The following is a 16,922-nucleotide window of genomic DNA, read 5'->3' on the forward strand; positions in this document are numbered from 1 at the left end:
ACAGCACCAACAGACTATAGTGGTTGTCTATACAGCACCAACAGACTATAGTGGTTGTCTATACAGCACCAATAGACTATAGTGGTTGTCTATACAGTACAGCACCAACAGACTATAGTGGTTGTCTATACAGTACAGTACCAACAGACTATAGTGGTTGTCTATACAGTACAGCACCAATAGACTATAGTGGTTGTCTATACAGCACCAACAGACTATAGTGGTTGTCTATACAGCACCAATAGACTATAGTGGTTGTCTATACAGCACCAATAGACTATAGTGGTTGTCTATACAGCACCAACAGACTATAGTGGTTGTCTATACAGCACCAACAGACTATAGTGGTTGTCTATACAGTACCAATAGACTATAGTGGTAGTCTATACAGCACCAATAGACTATAGTGGTTGTCTATACAGCACCAATAGACTATAGTGGTTGTCTATACAGCACCAATAGACTATAGTGGTTGTCTATACAGCACCAACAGACTATAGTGGTTGTCTATACAGTACCAATAGACTATAGTGGTAGTCTATACAGCACCAATAGACTATAGTGTTTGTCTATACAGCACCAATAGACTATAGTGGTTGTCTATACAGCACCAATAGACTATAGTGGTTGTCTATACAGCACCAATAGACTATAGTGGTTGTCTATACAGCACCAATAGACTATAGTGGTTGTCTATACAGCACCAACAGACTATAGTGGTTGTCTATACAGTACAGTACCAACAGACTATAGTGGTTGTCTATACAGCACCATCAGACTATAGTGGTTGTCTATACAGCACCAACAGACTATAGTGGTTGTCTATACAGTACAGTACCAACAGACTATAGTGGTTGTCTACAGTACCAATAGACTATAGTGGTTGTCTATACAGCACCAATAGACTATAGTGGTTGTCTATACAGTACCAATAGACTATAGTGGTTGTCTATACAGTACCAACAGACTATAGTGGTTGTCTATACAGTACCAACAGACTATAGTGGTTGTCTATACAGTACAGCACCAACAGACTATAGTGGTTGTCTATACAGCACCAACAGACTATAGTGGTTATCTATACAGCAACAACAGACTATAGTGGTTGTCTATACAGCACCAACAGACTATAGTGGTTGTCTATACAGTACAGCACCAATAGACTATAGTGGTTGTCTATACAGTACAGTACCAACAGACTATAGTGGTTGTCTATACAGTACAGCACCAATAGACTATAGTGGTTGTCTATACAGCACCAACAGACTATAGTGGTTGTCTATACAGCACCAACAGACTATAGTGGTTGTCTATACAGCACCAATAGACTATAGTGGTTGTCTATACTGCACCAACAGACTATAGTGGTTGTCTATACAGCACCAACAGACTATAGTGGTTGTCTATACAGTACAGCACCAATAGACTATAGTGGTTGTCTATACAGCACCAACAGACTATAGTGGTTGTCTATACAGCACCATCAGACTATAGTGGTTGTCTATACAGCACCAATAGACTATAGTGGTTGTCTATACAGCACCAACAGACTATAGTGGTTGTCTATACAGCACCAACAGACTATAGTGGTTGTCTATACAGCACCAACAGACTATAGTGGAACAGTTTGGTGACGAACAATGCCTTTTCCAGCATGATGGATATCTAGAGACACTGAAGCAGCAAAGTTCATGAAAATTAATATTTGTGTCATTCTCAAAACTTCTGGCCATGACTGTATATCCAAGAAATCAAGTTTGGCAAGCCTTTCATTGATGGATTTCATCAAGTCAACATCCGTCTCCGTGAACCTCTCCCCGCGCGCCCTCTTGCTTGGAGATGGTTTGGTGCCATCGTTCATACCGCTTCGCCAACATGGCTTTGGTTTGTTTATTGTGTTTTATTGTCTGAAACAGCGCTTGAATCCTCTGAAACCTGCAACATGTTTCTTTGAGCTCCTAAGTATCGCGTCAATGAATCGTTCAAGCTCTTCGATGGATTCTGAAGCATACAGCGGGTTTTTACAGGCAGAGTAAAGAAAATAACAAAACAATGGTTGCATCTTTCCAGACCTATACAGGTTGTCGGTAGATACGCCCAATAGAATAAAAATAAATAAACGATTGTTCACTCCTGCCTGTTATATTGAACTATTTGCCACGTACAATTTATTCAAGATCGGACACAATTAACTTGTGTTGACACATAGCCTGGTTAAACTGACGTAAAGTGTTCACACAAAGCCTGTAGTCAATGTTAGTCTGGTGTCCTCAGATTTTTCAAGAGATTGTATGTATATTGAATTCAAAGACAATATATTTCAAACACCCTTAAATTCAAGTTTTCTGAATAGACAGATAGGAAGATGAATTGAGTGGAATATGTGGTCTTTCAATATTGTTGACTCTAAGAGGCAGTTTCCCTGATTTACATTGGAGAAACATGGAGAATCTCCATGTACAGTGTTTTTTAGTGTAGGACAGGGCTTAATCTGTATCAGGGAAAGTTACAGATTCTGGTTCAATGATCCTTCATTTATAAGTTATGATGTGTTGTATAGAACAGAATAACTTTGTGATGATCGGTAAACATTTTCTCTTGCTCTGTGTGGGCCATGTAGTCAGTGTCAATGAGGTGTCCGGTATTGAGTCTTAATGACCCATACTGAACCGTACTGAGCCGTATTGACCACTACTGATCCATATTGACCCATATTGACCCATACTGACCTGTACTTACCCGTACTAACCTACTATACCAGTCAAAAGTTGGACACACCTACTGATTCAAGGGTTAGGGTTATTTTCACTATTTTCTACATTGTAGAATAATAGTGAAGACATCAAAACTATGAAATAACACATATGCAATCATGTAGTAATCAACAACAAGTGTTAAACAAATTTTAGATTGTTCAAAGTAGCCACACTTTGCCTTGATGACAGCTTTGCACACTCTTGGCAGCTTTGCTGTAACGGTTGTCTTCGGGAATGGAGGACCAAAACGCAGCAGGAATGTGGATGCTCATCTTATTATTTATTTTAAATCAAGAGAACACCAAAATAACAAAAATGAAGCACGCACGAACAACAAAACAGTCTTGTCATGCTCACACAGGCAAAACAAGAAACAATCTCCCACAACACTACACCAAACAATTACCCATATATAGGACTCTCAATCAGAGGCAACGAGAAACACCTGCCTCCAATTGAGAGTCCAGCACCCAAACCTAAACATAGAAAACCTAAACTAGACAGAATGCAGAAATACAACCTAGAACATACTAACCTAGAACATACACCCAAAACCCAGGAACACATAAATCAAACACCCCTCTACAACACACACAAAACCCCCACCATACAAAACAAACATCCCTCTGCCACGTCCTGACCAAAATACTAAACAACTACTCCCTCTGCTGGTCAGGACGTGACATTTGCACACTCTCAACCAGCTTCAATAGGTAGTCACCTGGAATGCATGTGCCTTGTTAAAGGTAATATGTGGAATTTCTTTCCTTCTTAATTAATGTGTTTGAGCTGTGTTGTGACAAAGTAGGGGTCTTTTACAGAAGACAGCCCTATTTGGTGAAAGACCAAGTCCATATTATGACAAGAACAGCTCAAATAAGAAAAGAGAAATGACAGTCCATCATTACTTTAAGACATGAAGGTCAGTCAATGTGGAAAATTTCAAGAACTTTGAAAGTTTCTTCAAGTGCAGTCTCAAAAACCATCAAGCGCTATGATGAAACTGGCTCTCATGAGGACCGCCACATGAATGGAAGACCCAGACTTACCTCTGCTGCAGAGGGTAAGTTCATTAGTTACAGAAATTGCAGCCCAAATAAATGCTTCACAGAGTTCAGGTAACAGACACATCTCAACATCAACTGTTCAGAGGAGACTGTGTGAATCAGGCCTTCATGGTCGAATTGCTGCAAAGAAACCACTACTAAAGGGCACTAGTAATAAGAAGAGACTTTCTAGGGCCAAGAAACACGAGCAATGGATGTTAGACTGGTGGAAATCTGTCCTTTGGTCTGATGAGTCCAAACTTGAGATTTTTGGTTCCAACCGCTGTGTCTTTGTGAGACGCAAAGTAGCTTAACGGATGATCTCCGCTTGTGTGGAATATTGACCTGTACTGACCCGTGTTGACCTGTACTGACTCATACTGACCCGAATTGACCAGAATTGACCCGTACTGACCCGAATTGACCAGAAATGACCCGTACTGACCTATAAAAATGAAAACTTACCCGTACTGATTCGTACTGACTCATACTAACTGGTATTGACCCGTACTGATCCGAACTGACTTGAATTGAGTTGTACTGACCCGTATTGACCCGTAATGACCTGTACTGACCTGTATTGAATTGTATTGACCCGTACTGACCTGTACTGACCCGTATTGAATTGTACTGACCCGTATTGAATTGTACTGACCCGTACTGACCCGTATTGACCCGTAATGACCCGTACTGACCCGTATTGACCCGTAATGACCTGTACTGACCTGTATTGAATTGTATTGACCCGTACTGACCTGTACTGACCTGTATTGAATTGTACTGACCCGTATTGAATTGTACTGACCCGTACTGAGCCGTATTGACCCGTAATGACCTGTACTGACCTGTATTGACCCGTACTGACCCGTACTGACCCGTATTGACCCGTAATGACCTGTACTGACCCGTATTGAATTGTACTGACCCGTACTGAGCCGTATTGACCCGTAATGACCTGTACTGACCTGTATTGACCCGTAATGACCTGTACTGACCCGTATTGAATTGTAATGACCCTTATTGACCCGTATTGAATTGTACTGACCTGTACTGACCCGTATTGAATTGTACTGACCCGTACTGACCCGTATTGACCCGTAATGACCTGTACTGACCCGTATTGAATTGTAATGACCCTTATTGACCCGTATTGAATTGTAATGACCCATACTGAACTGTACTGACCCGTATTGACCCATACTGAACTGTACTGACCCGTATTGACCCGTACTGACCTGTGGTGGATTAGTGAAAAAGGATAACAGAATCCTGTCACGACAAGGCAGCTCTAGACATTCTTCTTCATTCATCTTCTCTTCTTTTTTCTTGCTCTTCTCTCGTTACCTCCCAGTGTCCCAGAGAATTATTGACGGTGAGTTCTCTGATTTTGACTGCGAGGACGGGATCGGTGTCATAGCAGGTAACCAAACCACGACAAAACAGGTTTAATGGAGTTCCAATGCTAGCTATAACCATGTACTCTATATCTATATCAAATTTCAATATCCCAGTCAACATGTTATTACTATTATTATCAGAAATTAGAACACATATACATACATGCTGTCTACACACAACAACAGAACAGCGTCCATAGAATTCCATTTATCATAATAATGTAGAGGTCTCTTTACTTGGACACAATCAGTCCTGGGTCCTTATACTATTCTAAATATCACAACCACTTTCACATACACTACCATCAAGAGTTTGGGTCACTTAGAAATGTTCTTGTTTTTGAAAGAAAAGCACATTTTTTGTCCATTAAAATAACATCAAATTGATCAGAAATACAGTGTAGACATTGTTAATGTTGTAAATGACTATTGTAGCTGGAAACGGATGATTTTTAATGGAATGTCTACATAGGCCCATTATCAGCAACCATCACTCCTATGTTCCAATGGCAGGTTGTGTTAACTAATCCAAGTTTATCATTTTAAAAGGCAAATGGATCATTAGAAACCCCTTTTGCAATTATGTTAGCACAGCTGAAAACTTTTGTGCTGATTAATGAAGCAAGTAAACTGGCCTTCTTTAGACTAGTTGAGTATCTGGAGCATCAGCATTTGTGGGTTCGATTACAGGCTCAAAATGGCCAGAAACAAAGTACTTTCTTCTGAAACTCGTCAGTCTTTTCTTGTTCTGAGAAATGAAGGCTATTCCATGTGAGAAATTGCCAAGAAACTGAAGATCTCGTACAACGCTGTGTACTACTCCCTTCACAGAACAGCGCAAACTGGCTCTAACCAGAATAGAAAGAGGAGTGGGAGGCCCCGGTGCACAACTGAGCAAGAGGACAAGTACATTAGATTGTCTAGTTTGAGAAACGGACGCCTCACAAGTCCTCAACTGGCAGCTTCATTAAATAGTACCCACAAAACACCAGTCTCAACATCAACAGTGAAGAGGAGACTCCAGGATGCTGGCCTTCTAGGCAGAGTTGCAAAGAAAAAGCCATATCTCAGACTGGCCAATAACAATAAAAGATTAAGATGGGTAAAAGAACAGACACTGGACAGAGGAAGATTGGAAAAAAGTGTTATGCACAGACAAATCTAAATTTGAGGTGTTCGGATCACAAAGAGGAACATTCGTGAGATGAAGAAAAAATGAAAAGATGCTGGAGGAGTACTTGACGCCGTCTGTCATCATGGTGGAGGCAATGTGATGGTCTGGGGCTGCTTTGGTGCTGGTAAAGTGGGAGATTTGTACAGGGTCAAAGGGATCTTGAAGAAGGAAGGCTATCACTCCATTTTGTAACGCCATGCCATACCCTGTGGACGGAGCTTAATTGGAGACAATTTCCTCCTACAACAGGACAACGACCAAAAGCACAGCTCCAAACTATGCAAGAACTATTTAGGAAAGAAGCAGTCAGCTGGTATTCTGTCTATAATGGAGTGGCCAGCACAGTCACTGGATCTCAACCCTATTGAGCTGTTGTGGGAGCAGCTTGACCGTATGGTACGTAAGAAGTGCCCATCAAGCCAATCCAATTTGTGGGAGGTGCTTCAGGAAGCATGGGGTGAAATCTCTTCAGATTACCTCAACAAATTGACAACTAGAATACCAAAGGTCTGCAAGGCTGTAATTGCTGCAAATGGAGGATTCTTTGACGAAAGCAAAGTTTGAAGGACACAATTATTATTTAAATTAAAAATCATTATTTATAAACTTGTCAACGTCTTGACTGTATTTCCTATTTATTTTGCAACTAATTTCATGTATGTTTTCATGGATAACAAGGACATTTCTAAGTGACTCCAAACTTTGAATAGTAGTGTACATTCCAAGCAATGAAAAGACAAATAATTTAACACTTCAAGGTTCATGGAAATACAGCCGGGGAAAGCTCTATCTCTACTCCCTGTCTCTCCACGTCCACTCTCTCTCCCCCTCCACTCCCTCTCTCTCCCCCTCCACTCCCTCTCTCTCCCCCTCCACTCCCCCTCTCCCGATCTACTCCCTCTCTTTCCCTCCTGCACTCCCTCCCTTTCTCCTCTACTCCCTCTCTCTCCTCCCCTCCCACTCTTCCCTCTCCTATCCCTCTGTATCCCCCTCCTATCCCCTCTCCCCCTCCACTCCCTCCATTTCCCCCTCCACTCCCTCTATTTTCCCCTCCACTCCCTCTATTTTCCCCTCCTATCCCTCAATGTCCCCCTCCACTCCCTCTCTCTCCCCCTCCACTCTCTCCCCCTCCTATCCCACTCTGTCTCTTCAATCTGATTTTTGCCGTCAACTCCTTCTCTCTCCCAATCCAATCCCCCTCTCCAACTCCACTCCCTCTCTCTCCTTCCTACCTCTCTTCCCCTCCACTCACATTCTCTACCCCTCTACTCCCACTCTCCCCCTCGTATCCCCCTCCAATCCCTCTCTCTCTCCTTCCTATCCCCTCTCCTCCTCCTCTCCCTCTCTCTCTCCTTCCTATCCCCTCTCCCCCTCCACTCTCTCTCTTTCCCAATCCATTCCCTCTTTCCCACTACAGCCCTCCTCTTCCTCTCCACTCTTTCTCTAGCCTTCCTTTCCCCTCCCCAATCCAATCCACTCCCTCTCTTTCCCCCTCCACTACCTCTCTCTACCCTCCACTCCTCCTCTCTCCCACCCTATCCCCCTCTATGCCTCCTCTCCCTTTCCACTCCCCCTCTCTCCCCCCCTTCTATCCATTGTTCCCCTTCACTCCCTCTCTCCCCCTCCTATCCCGTCTCCCTCTACTCCCTCTCTCCCCCTCCACTCCCTCTCTCCCCGTCCAATCCCTCTCTACCCCTCCACTCCCCCTCTCCCCCTCGTATCCCCCCATATCCCCTGTCCACCTCCCCTCCTACTCGCTCTCTACACTTGCTATCCACCTATATCCCCTCCACTCTCTCTCCCCCTCCTATCTATCTCTGACCTTCCACTCCTCCTCTCTCCCCTCCTATCCCCCTCTCTCCCTCTTCACTCCCTCTTTCTCCCCGTCAACTCCCTCTCTCCCATCTCTGTCCCCCTCCTCTCCCATCTCTGTCCCCCTCCACTCCCTCTCTGTCCCCCTCCACTCCCTCTCTGTCCCCATCCACTCCCTCTCTGTCCCCATCCACTCCCTCTATGTCCCCATCCACTCCCTCTCTGTCCCCATCCACTCCCTCTCTGTCCCCATCCACTCCCTCTCTGTCCCCATCCACTCCCTCTCTGTCCCCATCCACACCCTCTCTGTCCCCATCCACTCCCTCCCTGTCCCCATCCACTCCCTCTCTGTCCCGATCCACACCCTCTCTGTCCCCCTCCACTCCCTCTCTGTCCCCCTCCACTCCCTCTCTGTCCCCCTCCACTCCCTCTCTGTCCCCCTCCACTCCCTCTCTGTCCCCATCCACACCCTCTCTTCCCCCATCTAATCACTCTCTCTACCACTCCATTCCCCCTTTCCCCCTCCACTCCATCTCTCTTCCCCCCTAGCCTGGTGGGTAGGAGAGTTGGGCCAGTAACCGAAAGGCTGCTGAATTGAATCCCCGAGCTGACAAGGTTCTGTCATTCTGCCCTTGAGCAAGGCAGTTAACTTCTATGGGCTAGGTGGGACATTAGCGTCCCACTATTCAACAGCCAGTGGAATCGCGTGGCGCGAAATACAAATACCTCTAAAAAACGATAACTTCAATTTCTCAAACATATGACTATTTTACACCATTTGAAAGATAAGACTCTCGTTAATCTAACCACATTGTCCGATTTCAAAAAGGCTTTACAGCGAAAGCAAAACATTAGATTATGTCAGGAGAGTACCCAGCCAAAAATAGTCACATAGCCATTTTCAAAGCAAGCATATATGTCACAAAAACCCAAACCACAGCTAAATGCAGCACTAACCTTTGATGATTTTCATCAGATGACACTCCTAGGACATTATGTTATACAATACATGCATGTTTTTTTCAATCAAGTTCATATTTATATCCAAAAACAGCTTTTTACATTAGCATGTGATGTTCAGAACTAGCATACCCCCCGCAAACTTCCGGTGAATTTACTAAATTACTCATCATAAATGTTGACAAAATACATAACAATTATTTTAAGAATTATAGATACAGAACTCCTTTATGCAACCGCTATGTCAGATTTTAAAATAGCTTTTCGGCGAAAGCACATTTTGCAATATTCTGAGTACATAGCTCAGCCATCACAGGCTCGCTATTTAGACACCCGCCAACGTCGGGGCAACCTAAACTCAGAATTACTATTAGAAAAATTGGATTACCTTTGCTGTTCTTCATCAGAATGCACTCCCTGGACTTCTACTTCAACAACAAATGTTGATTTGGTTCCAAATAATCCATAGTTATATTAATATAGCTCCATTTTGTTCGTGCGTTCAGGTCACTATCCAAAGGGTAACGCACGAGCGCATTTCGTGACAAAAAAATTCAAAATATTCCATTACTGTACTTAGAAGCATGTCAAACGCTGTTTAAAATCAATTTTTATGCTATTTTTCTCATAAAATAGCGATAATATTCCAACCGGACAACGTTGTAGTCATTCAAAGAGGGAAAGAAAAAAATGGTGAGGTCTCGTGACTGCGCATCTCCAGTCTCTCTGTCCCCAGGCAGACCACTGACAAACTCTGCTCCTGTTATCTGCCCAGAGACAGGAGACGCGTCAATCCGCTTTCTGAAGGCTTTAGAGAGCCAATGGAAGCCTTAGGAAGTGTCACGTAACAGCTCAGATGCTGTAATTTCGATAGAGATGCAACAGAAGGACTACAAATTGTCAGACAGGCCACTTCCTGCATGGAATCGTCTCAGGTTTTTGCCTGCCATATGAGATCTGTTATACTCACAGACACCATTCAAACAGTTTTAGAAACTTTTGAGTGTTTTCTATCCAAATCTACTAATAATATGCATATTCTCGTTTCTGGGCAAGAGTAGTAACCAGTTTAAATCGGGTACGTTTTTTATCCGGACGTGAAAATACTGCCCCCTAGCCCAGACAGGTTAACCCCTGATCCCCAGGCGCCGAAGACGTGGATGTCGATTAAGGCAGCCCCCCGATCTAATCCCTCCTATCTCCCTCTCTCCCATCTCTACTCCCCCTCCACTCCCTCTCTATCCCCATCCACTCCCTCTCTCCCCCATCTAATCACTCTCTCCACCACTCCGTTCCCCCTCCTCTCCCTCTTTCTCCATCTCCTATCACCTATCCCCCTCCAATCTGTCTCTCTCCCTCCTACCCCCCTTTCCCCTCCTATTCCTCTATCCCCTCACCGCCTCCACGCCGTCTCTCTCCCCGTTAACTCCCCCTGCACTCCCTCTCCTCCTCCACTCCATCTTACCCCTCCAGACCCTCTCCCCCATCTAGTCCTTCTCTTTCCCCCTCCACTCCCTCTCACTCCCCCCTGCACTCCCTCTCCTCCTCCACTCCCTATCTTACCCCTCCATACCCTCTCTGTCCCCTCTACTCCCTCTTTCTCCCCCTCCATCCATCTCTCTCCCCCTTCACTCCCTCTCTCTCCCCCTCCACTCTGCCTCTCCACTACCTCTCTCTCCCCCTCCACTCTGCCTCTCCACTCCTCGTCTCTCCCCCTCCTATCCATCTTTCTCCCTCCACTCCTTCTCTCTCCCCCTAATATCTCCTCTCCCCCTCCACTCCCTTCTCTCTCACCCTTCACTCCCTCTCAATCCCCCTCATATCCTCAATCCCCCTCCACACCCTCTCTCACCCCTTCCACTCCCCCTCCACTCTCAGCCGCCACTGCCCATTTCTAACCCTCTACTCCCTCTCTCTCCCCCTCCACTCCCTCTCTCTCCCCTCCTATCCTACACTCACTCTCTCTCTCTCTCTCTCCGCTCCACTCCCTCTCTCTCTCTCCCCCTTCTCCCCTCCGTCTCTTCCCCCTCCATTCCCTCTCTCCCACCTCCACTCCCCCTCTCTCCCCTTCCACTACCTTTCCCACTCCTTTTGCCCTCACCCCCTCCACTCGCTCTTTCTCCATAACCTCCCTCTCTCCCTTCACTCCCCGCCTCCCCTTGCACTCCCCCTCTCTCTCTATTCCTCCATTCCCTCTCACTCTCCCTCCCCTCCTTCTCTCAACCTCCCCTCCCTCTTTCCCCCTCCACTACCTTTTTACCCCTTCCTATTCTCCACTCCCTTTTTCTCCCCTCCAATCCCCTCTCCCACACAAAGCCCTCTCTTTCCCCCTCCACTCCCTCTCTCCCCCTCCACACGATCTCTCCCTCCCTCCCTCCTCTCCTCAACTCCCTCCACTCTCTTTTTCAACCTCCCCTCCCTTTAATCTCTTTATCTCCCACTACCGCTCACTACCCCTCCACTCCCTTCTCTCCCCGTCCTATCCTCCACTCCCTCTCACTACCCCTCCACTCCCTATCTCCCCCTGCGCTACCTCTTTCTACACCTCCACTCCCTCTCTCTTTCCCACCCCTCCACTCTCTCGCTCTCAACCTCCACTACCTTCTCTCCCCGTCTAATCCTCCACTCCTTCTCTCCCCCATCTGATCCCTCTCTGTCCCACTACCGCTCTCTCCCCCTCCACTCCCTCCCTCATCCATCTATCTCCCCCTCCACTCCTACTCTCCCCCTCCACTCCCTCCCTCATCCATCTATCTCCCCCTCCACTCCTACTCTCCCCTCCACTCCCTCCCTCATCCATCTATCTCCCCCTCCACTCCTACTCTCCCCCTCCACTCCCTCCCTCATCCATCTATCTCCCCCTCCACTCCTACTCTCCCCTTCCACTCCCTTTTCTCCCTTCCTGTCCTACACTCTCTTTCTCTCCCAATCTCCACTCCCCCTCCACTCCCCCTCCTATCCCCTTCAACTCCCTATCTCTCCCCCTCCTATCCCTTCTTCCCCTCTAATACCCTTCTCTCCCCTCCTATCCCCTTTAACTCCCTATCTCTCCCCCTCCTATCCCCTTCAACTCCCTATCTCTCCCCCTCCTATCCCTTCTTCCCCTCTAATACCCATCTCTCCCCTCCTATCCCCTTTAACTCCCTATCTCTCCCCTCCTATCCCCTTTAACTCCCTATCTCTCCCACTCCTATCCCTTCTTTCCCTCTAATACCCTTCCCTCTCCCTCTCCATGACCTCTCTCTCCCCTTCCGGCTCCCCCTCTCACCCTGCACCCCTCTCTATCACCCTCCACTCCTCTCTCACCCTCCATTCCCACTCTCCCCCACTCCTTTCACCCTCTCCCCTCCAATCCCCTTACCCCCTCCATGCCCTCTCTTTCCCCTTCCACTCCCCTTGCACTCCCTCTCTCTCCGGCCGCTCCCTCTCTCCCTCCCCATCCACTCCCTCTCTCTCACCCTCCTATCCCCTCTCCCCCTCCACTCCACTCCACTCTCTCTCTCACGTTCCTCACCCTCTCTCTCCCTCTCCTGTCCTCCACTCTCTCCCTCTCCTCCTCCTGTCACTCTCATTACCGGTCCTATCCCTTTTCCCCCTATCTCTCCCCCACCCTCCTCTCACTCTTCCTCCCATCCACATGCTCTCTCCTCCATCTAATCCCTCTCTCACCTACTGCTCTCTCCCCTCCACTCCATCCCTCTCCCCCTCTACTCCCTCCCCCTCCCCCACTCCCGCTCTCTCCCCCTCCACTCCATCCCTCTCCCCCTCTACTCCCTCTCCCTCCCCCACTCCCTCCTCCATCTAATCCCTCTCTCACCTACCGCTCTCTCCCCCTCCACTCCATCCCTATCCCCCTCTACTCCCTCCCCCACTCCTGCTCTCTCCCATCCAATCCCTCTATCTCACCTACCGCTCTCTCCCCCTCCACTCCATCCCTCTCCCCCTCTACTCCCTCCCCTCCACTCCACTCCCTCTCCCTCTCCCGCTCTCTCCCCCTCCACTCCATCCCCCTCTACTCCCTCTCCCTCCCCCACTCCCGCTCTCTCCCCTCCACTCCATCCCTCTCCCCCTCTACTCCCTCTCCCTCCCCCACTCCCTCCTCCATCTAATCCCTCTCTCACCTACCGCTCTCTCCCCCTCCACTCCATCCCTATCCCCCTCTACTCCCTCCCCACTCCTGCTCTCTCCCATCCAATCCCTCTATCTCACCTACCGCTCTCTCCCCCTCCACTCCATCCCTCTCCCCCTTTACTCCCTCTCCCTCCCCACTCCTGCTCTCCCCCGCCACTCCATCCCCATCCCCATCTACTCCCTCTCCCTCCCCCACTCCTGCTCTCTCCCATCCAATCCTTCTCTCTCTCCACTCTCTTTCCCACCCCAATCCCTTCTTCCCCTCCAATCGCCCTCCAACCTCTCTCTCCACCTCTACTCCCTTTCTCTCCCCTCCCTCTCTTTCCCCCTCCTATCCCCTTCTCACCCTCCACTCCCTTTCTCTCCCCTCCCCTCCTTCTCTTTCTTACCCTCCCCCCTCTCTCTCCCCCTCCTATCCCCTTCTCTCCCTCCTCTCCCTCTCCACTCAACATCTATTGTGTTGCAGGTCTGTTTTGCTTCCTCTTCTAACCTGTCTGTCTGTCTGTCTGTCTGTCTGTCTGTCTGTCTGTCTGTCTGTCTGTCTGTCTGTCTGTCTGTCTGTCTGTCTGTCTGTCTGTCTGTCTGTCTGTCTGTCTGTCTGTCTGTCTGTCTGTCTGTCTGTCTGTCTGTCTGTCCTTTCCTCCCCAGACTACAGACACAACGGCAGGGACTTCCAGAGCTCCACGCTGTCTGTTCCAGAACAGGTCATGTCATCCAACTACACCTCCCACTCTGACATGGCCAGGACCTGGTCACGGTCGCCAAGTCTTCCCCCTCCACAGAGGTACAGTAATGCAACCCAAACCCTAACCTCTTGGTCTGCCAAGGCCAGGACCTGGTCACGGTCACCCAGGACCCCCCCTTCCACAGAGGTACTGTTATACAACCCTAACCCTAACCTCTTGGTCTGCCAAGGCCAGGACCTGGTCACAGTCACCCAGTGTTCCCCCCTTCCACAGAGGTACTGTTATAAAACCCTAACCCTAACCTCTTGGTCTGCCAAGGCCAGGACCTGGTCACAGTCACCCAGTGTTCCCCCTCCACAGAGGTACTGTTATACAACCCTAACCCTAACCTCTTGGTCTGCCAAGGCCAGGACCTGGTCACAGTCACCCAGTGTTCCCCCTCCACAGAGGTACTGTTATACAACCCTAACTCAAACTGTTTTTTCTATGTCCCATTTAGTCGGAGTTTGGACCACGGCATGCGAGGGGGACCGCTTTCTTTTAGCTCAGGTCGGATGGACCGGCATCGCTTGTCTGAAGACTGCTACTCACCAGACAGGTACAAAAACCATACACACTATGTAGCCTACACAGCTACACATCCATACACACTATGTAGCCCACACAGCTACGCATCCATACACACTATGTAGCCTACACAGCTACGCATCCATACACACTATGTAGCCTACACAGCTACGCATCCATACACACTATGTAGACTACACAGCTACGCATCCATACACACTATGTAGACTACACAGCTACACATCCATACACACTATGTAGACTACACAGCTACACATCCAAACACACTATGTAGCCTACACAGCTACACATCCATACACACTATGTTGAAACCAGACACATTCTAATCTCAGTGTGAATAGTTACTTTTTCACAGCAACATGAATCTAGAATAAACAGAGAAGCAGATGACTGTAGTTTTAACCTCCCCCTTTCTCCCCCTTTCTCCCCCTACACCCTGAGATCAAACAGAAGACCAGGGTCTCCCCCTTTCTCCCCCTTTCTCCCCCTACACCCTGAGATCAAACAGAAGACCAGGGTCTCCCCCTTTCTCCCCCTTTCTCCCCCTACACCCTGAGATCAAACAGAAGACCAGGGTCTCCCCCTTTCTCCCCCTACACCCTGAGAAACAGACCTGGGACAAATACCTAAGCGGTTCTTAATTTAGTTTCCTAATACAATGGAACCAATACAATAGAACCATTGGTAGGGTGTTAGGTGACGAATGGAACCAATAGATGGAACCAGTAGATGGAACCAGTAGATGGAACCAATACAATTGAACCAATAGAATGGAACCATTACAATGGACCCAACAGAATGGTACCAATGGTAGGGTGTTAGGTGACTCGACAAGCAATGGACACTTTGAAGCAGCAGTGATCAAATAAATTTTCACTAAATGTCAATAATATGGACTTCAAAATACATAAATCATTTGAAAACATGAATGTGGAATTTTTTAACCATGTCTAAAAATCACAATAATGTATGTTATGATATTTAGATGATATGAACCCAAATGTAACGCAAGTGCCGTGCTAAGAACATTCAAATCTGTGGCACAGCCTTTTTTATGAAACCCGTGAAATCGGTGTGTTCATAATGATTTTATTTTTACCATGAGTATTCCTCGCTCTACCAGAGTAAGATTGATGTGATAATGTATTGTCAACAAGTATGGGAAAGTCCCGTGTTTTATGGTCATCAGACGTCCTGAAATATAAGCTAAAACGTTTTTCCTTCGCTTCTGTCATTCAGATGTTTTCAGAGACACGAAAAAAACTAAGCCTGTTACAGAGTAGAGCTTCGTAACCAGGGATTGGTCCAAATTCACGTCGCCACCCGTTTTCATGATGAGACGCTAGTCTCAACGTCCACAGTGAAGAGGGGACTCCGGGATGCTGGCCTTCTAGGCAGAGTTGCAAAGAAAAAGCCATATCTCAGACTGGCCAATAAAAAGAAAAGATTAAGATGGGCAAAATAACACAAACACTGGACAGAGGAACTCTGCCTAGAAGGCCAGCATCCCGGAGTCGCCTCTTCACTGTTGACCTTGAGACTGGTGTTTTGCGGGTACTATTTAATGAAGCTGCCAGTTGAGGACTTGTGAGGCGTCTGTTTCTCAAACTAGACACTCTAATGTACTTGTCCTCTTGCTCAGTTGTGCACCGGGGCCTCCCACTCCTCTTTCTGTTCTGGTTAGAGGCAGTTTGCGCTGTTCTGTGAAGGGAGTAGTACACAGCGTTGTACGACATCTTCAGTTTCTTGGCAATTTCTCTCATGGAATAGCCTTCATTTCTCAGAACAAGAATAGACTGACGAGTTTCAGAACAAGCACTTTGTTTCTGGACATTTTGAGTCTGTAATCGAACCCACAAATGCTGATGCTCCAGATACTCAACTAGTCTAAAGAAGGCCAGTTTTATTGCTTCTTTAATCACCACAACAGTTTTCGGCTGTGCTAACATAATTGCAAAAGTGTTTTCTAATGATCAATTAGCCTTTTAAAATGATAAACTTGGATTAGCTAACACAACATGCAATAGCAACACAGGAGTGATGGTTGCTGATAATGGGCCTCTGTACGCCTATGTAGATATTCCATTACAAATCAGACATTTCCAGCTACAATAGTCATTTACTGTATTTCTGATCAATTTGATGTTAAATTGGACAAAAAAAAAATGCTTTTCTTTCAAAAACAAGGACATTTCTAAGTGACCCCAAACTTTAGAATGGTAGTGTATATAAAGTATATATTTCTCCCAACCCACACTACCATCACCCTTTCTCACCCCATCCAGAAAATATTTATTTTAAGTATATAGTCTCTTCCTCAACACACTACCAACACCTATTCTCAACCAATCCAGATAAAGATATATACAGTT

General features: G+C 46.9%; 1 protein-coding gene across 1 annotated transcript in view; it reads left to right on the forward strand.

Annotated features, from left to right (window-relative positions):
- The window catches only part of LOC106570772 (regulating synaptic membrane exocytosis protein 2), a gene marked incomplete at its 3' end in the record, with an annotated part of 112,168 nt that overhangs the window by 80,867 nt on the left and 14,379 nt on the right, over window positions 1–16,922 (forward strand). Inside the window, exons 11-13 of the mRNA XM_045693721.1 lie at window positions 5,154–5,222; window positions 13,925–14,060; window positions 14,462–14,560. Of these exons, the coding sequence (XP_045549677.1) occupies window positions 5,154–5,222; window positions 13,925–14,060; window positions 14,462–14,560 (304 nt within the window). The remainder of the gene's footprint in view (window positions 1–5,153; window positions 5,223–13,924; window positions 14,061–14,461; window positions 14,561–16,922) is intronic.

Source organism: Salmo salar, chromosome ssa14 (assembly GCF_905237065.1).
Source record: "Salmo salar chromosome ssa14, Ssal_v3.1, whole genome shotgun sequence".
In the NCBI taxonomy this organism is placed as follows: Eukaryota; Metazoa; Chordata; class Actinopteri; order Salmoniformes; family Salmonidae; genus Salmo; species Salmo salar.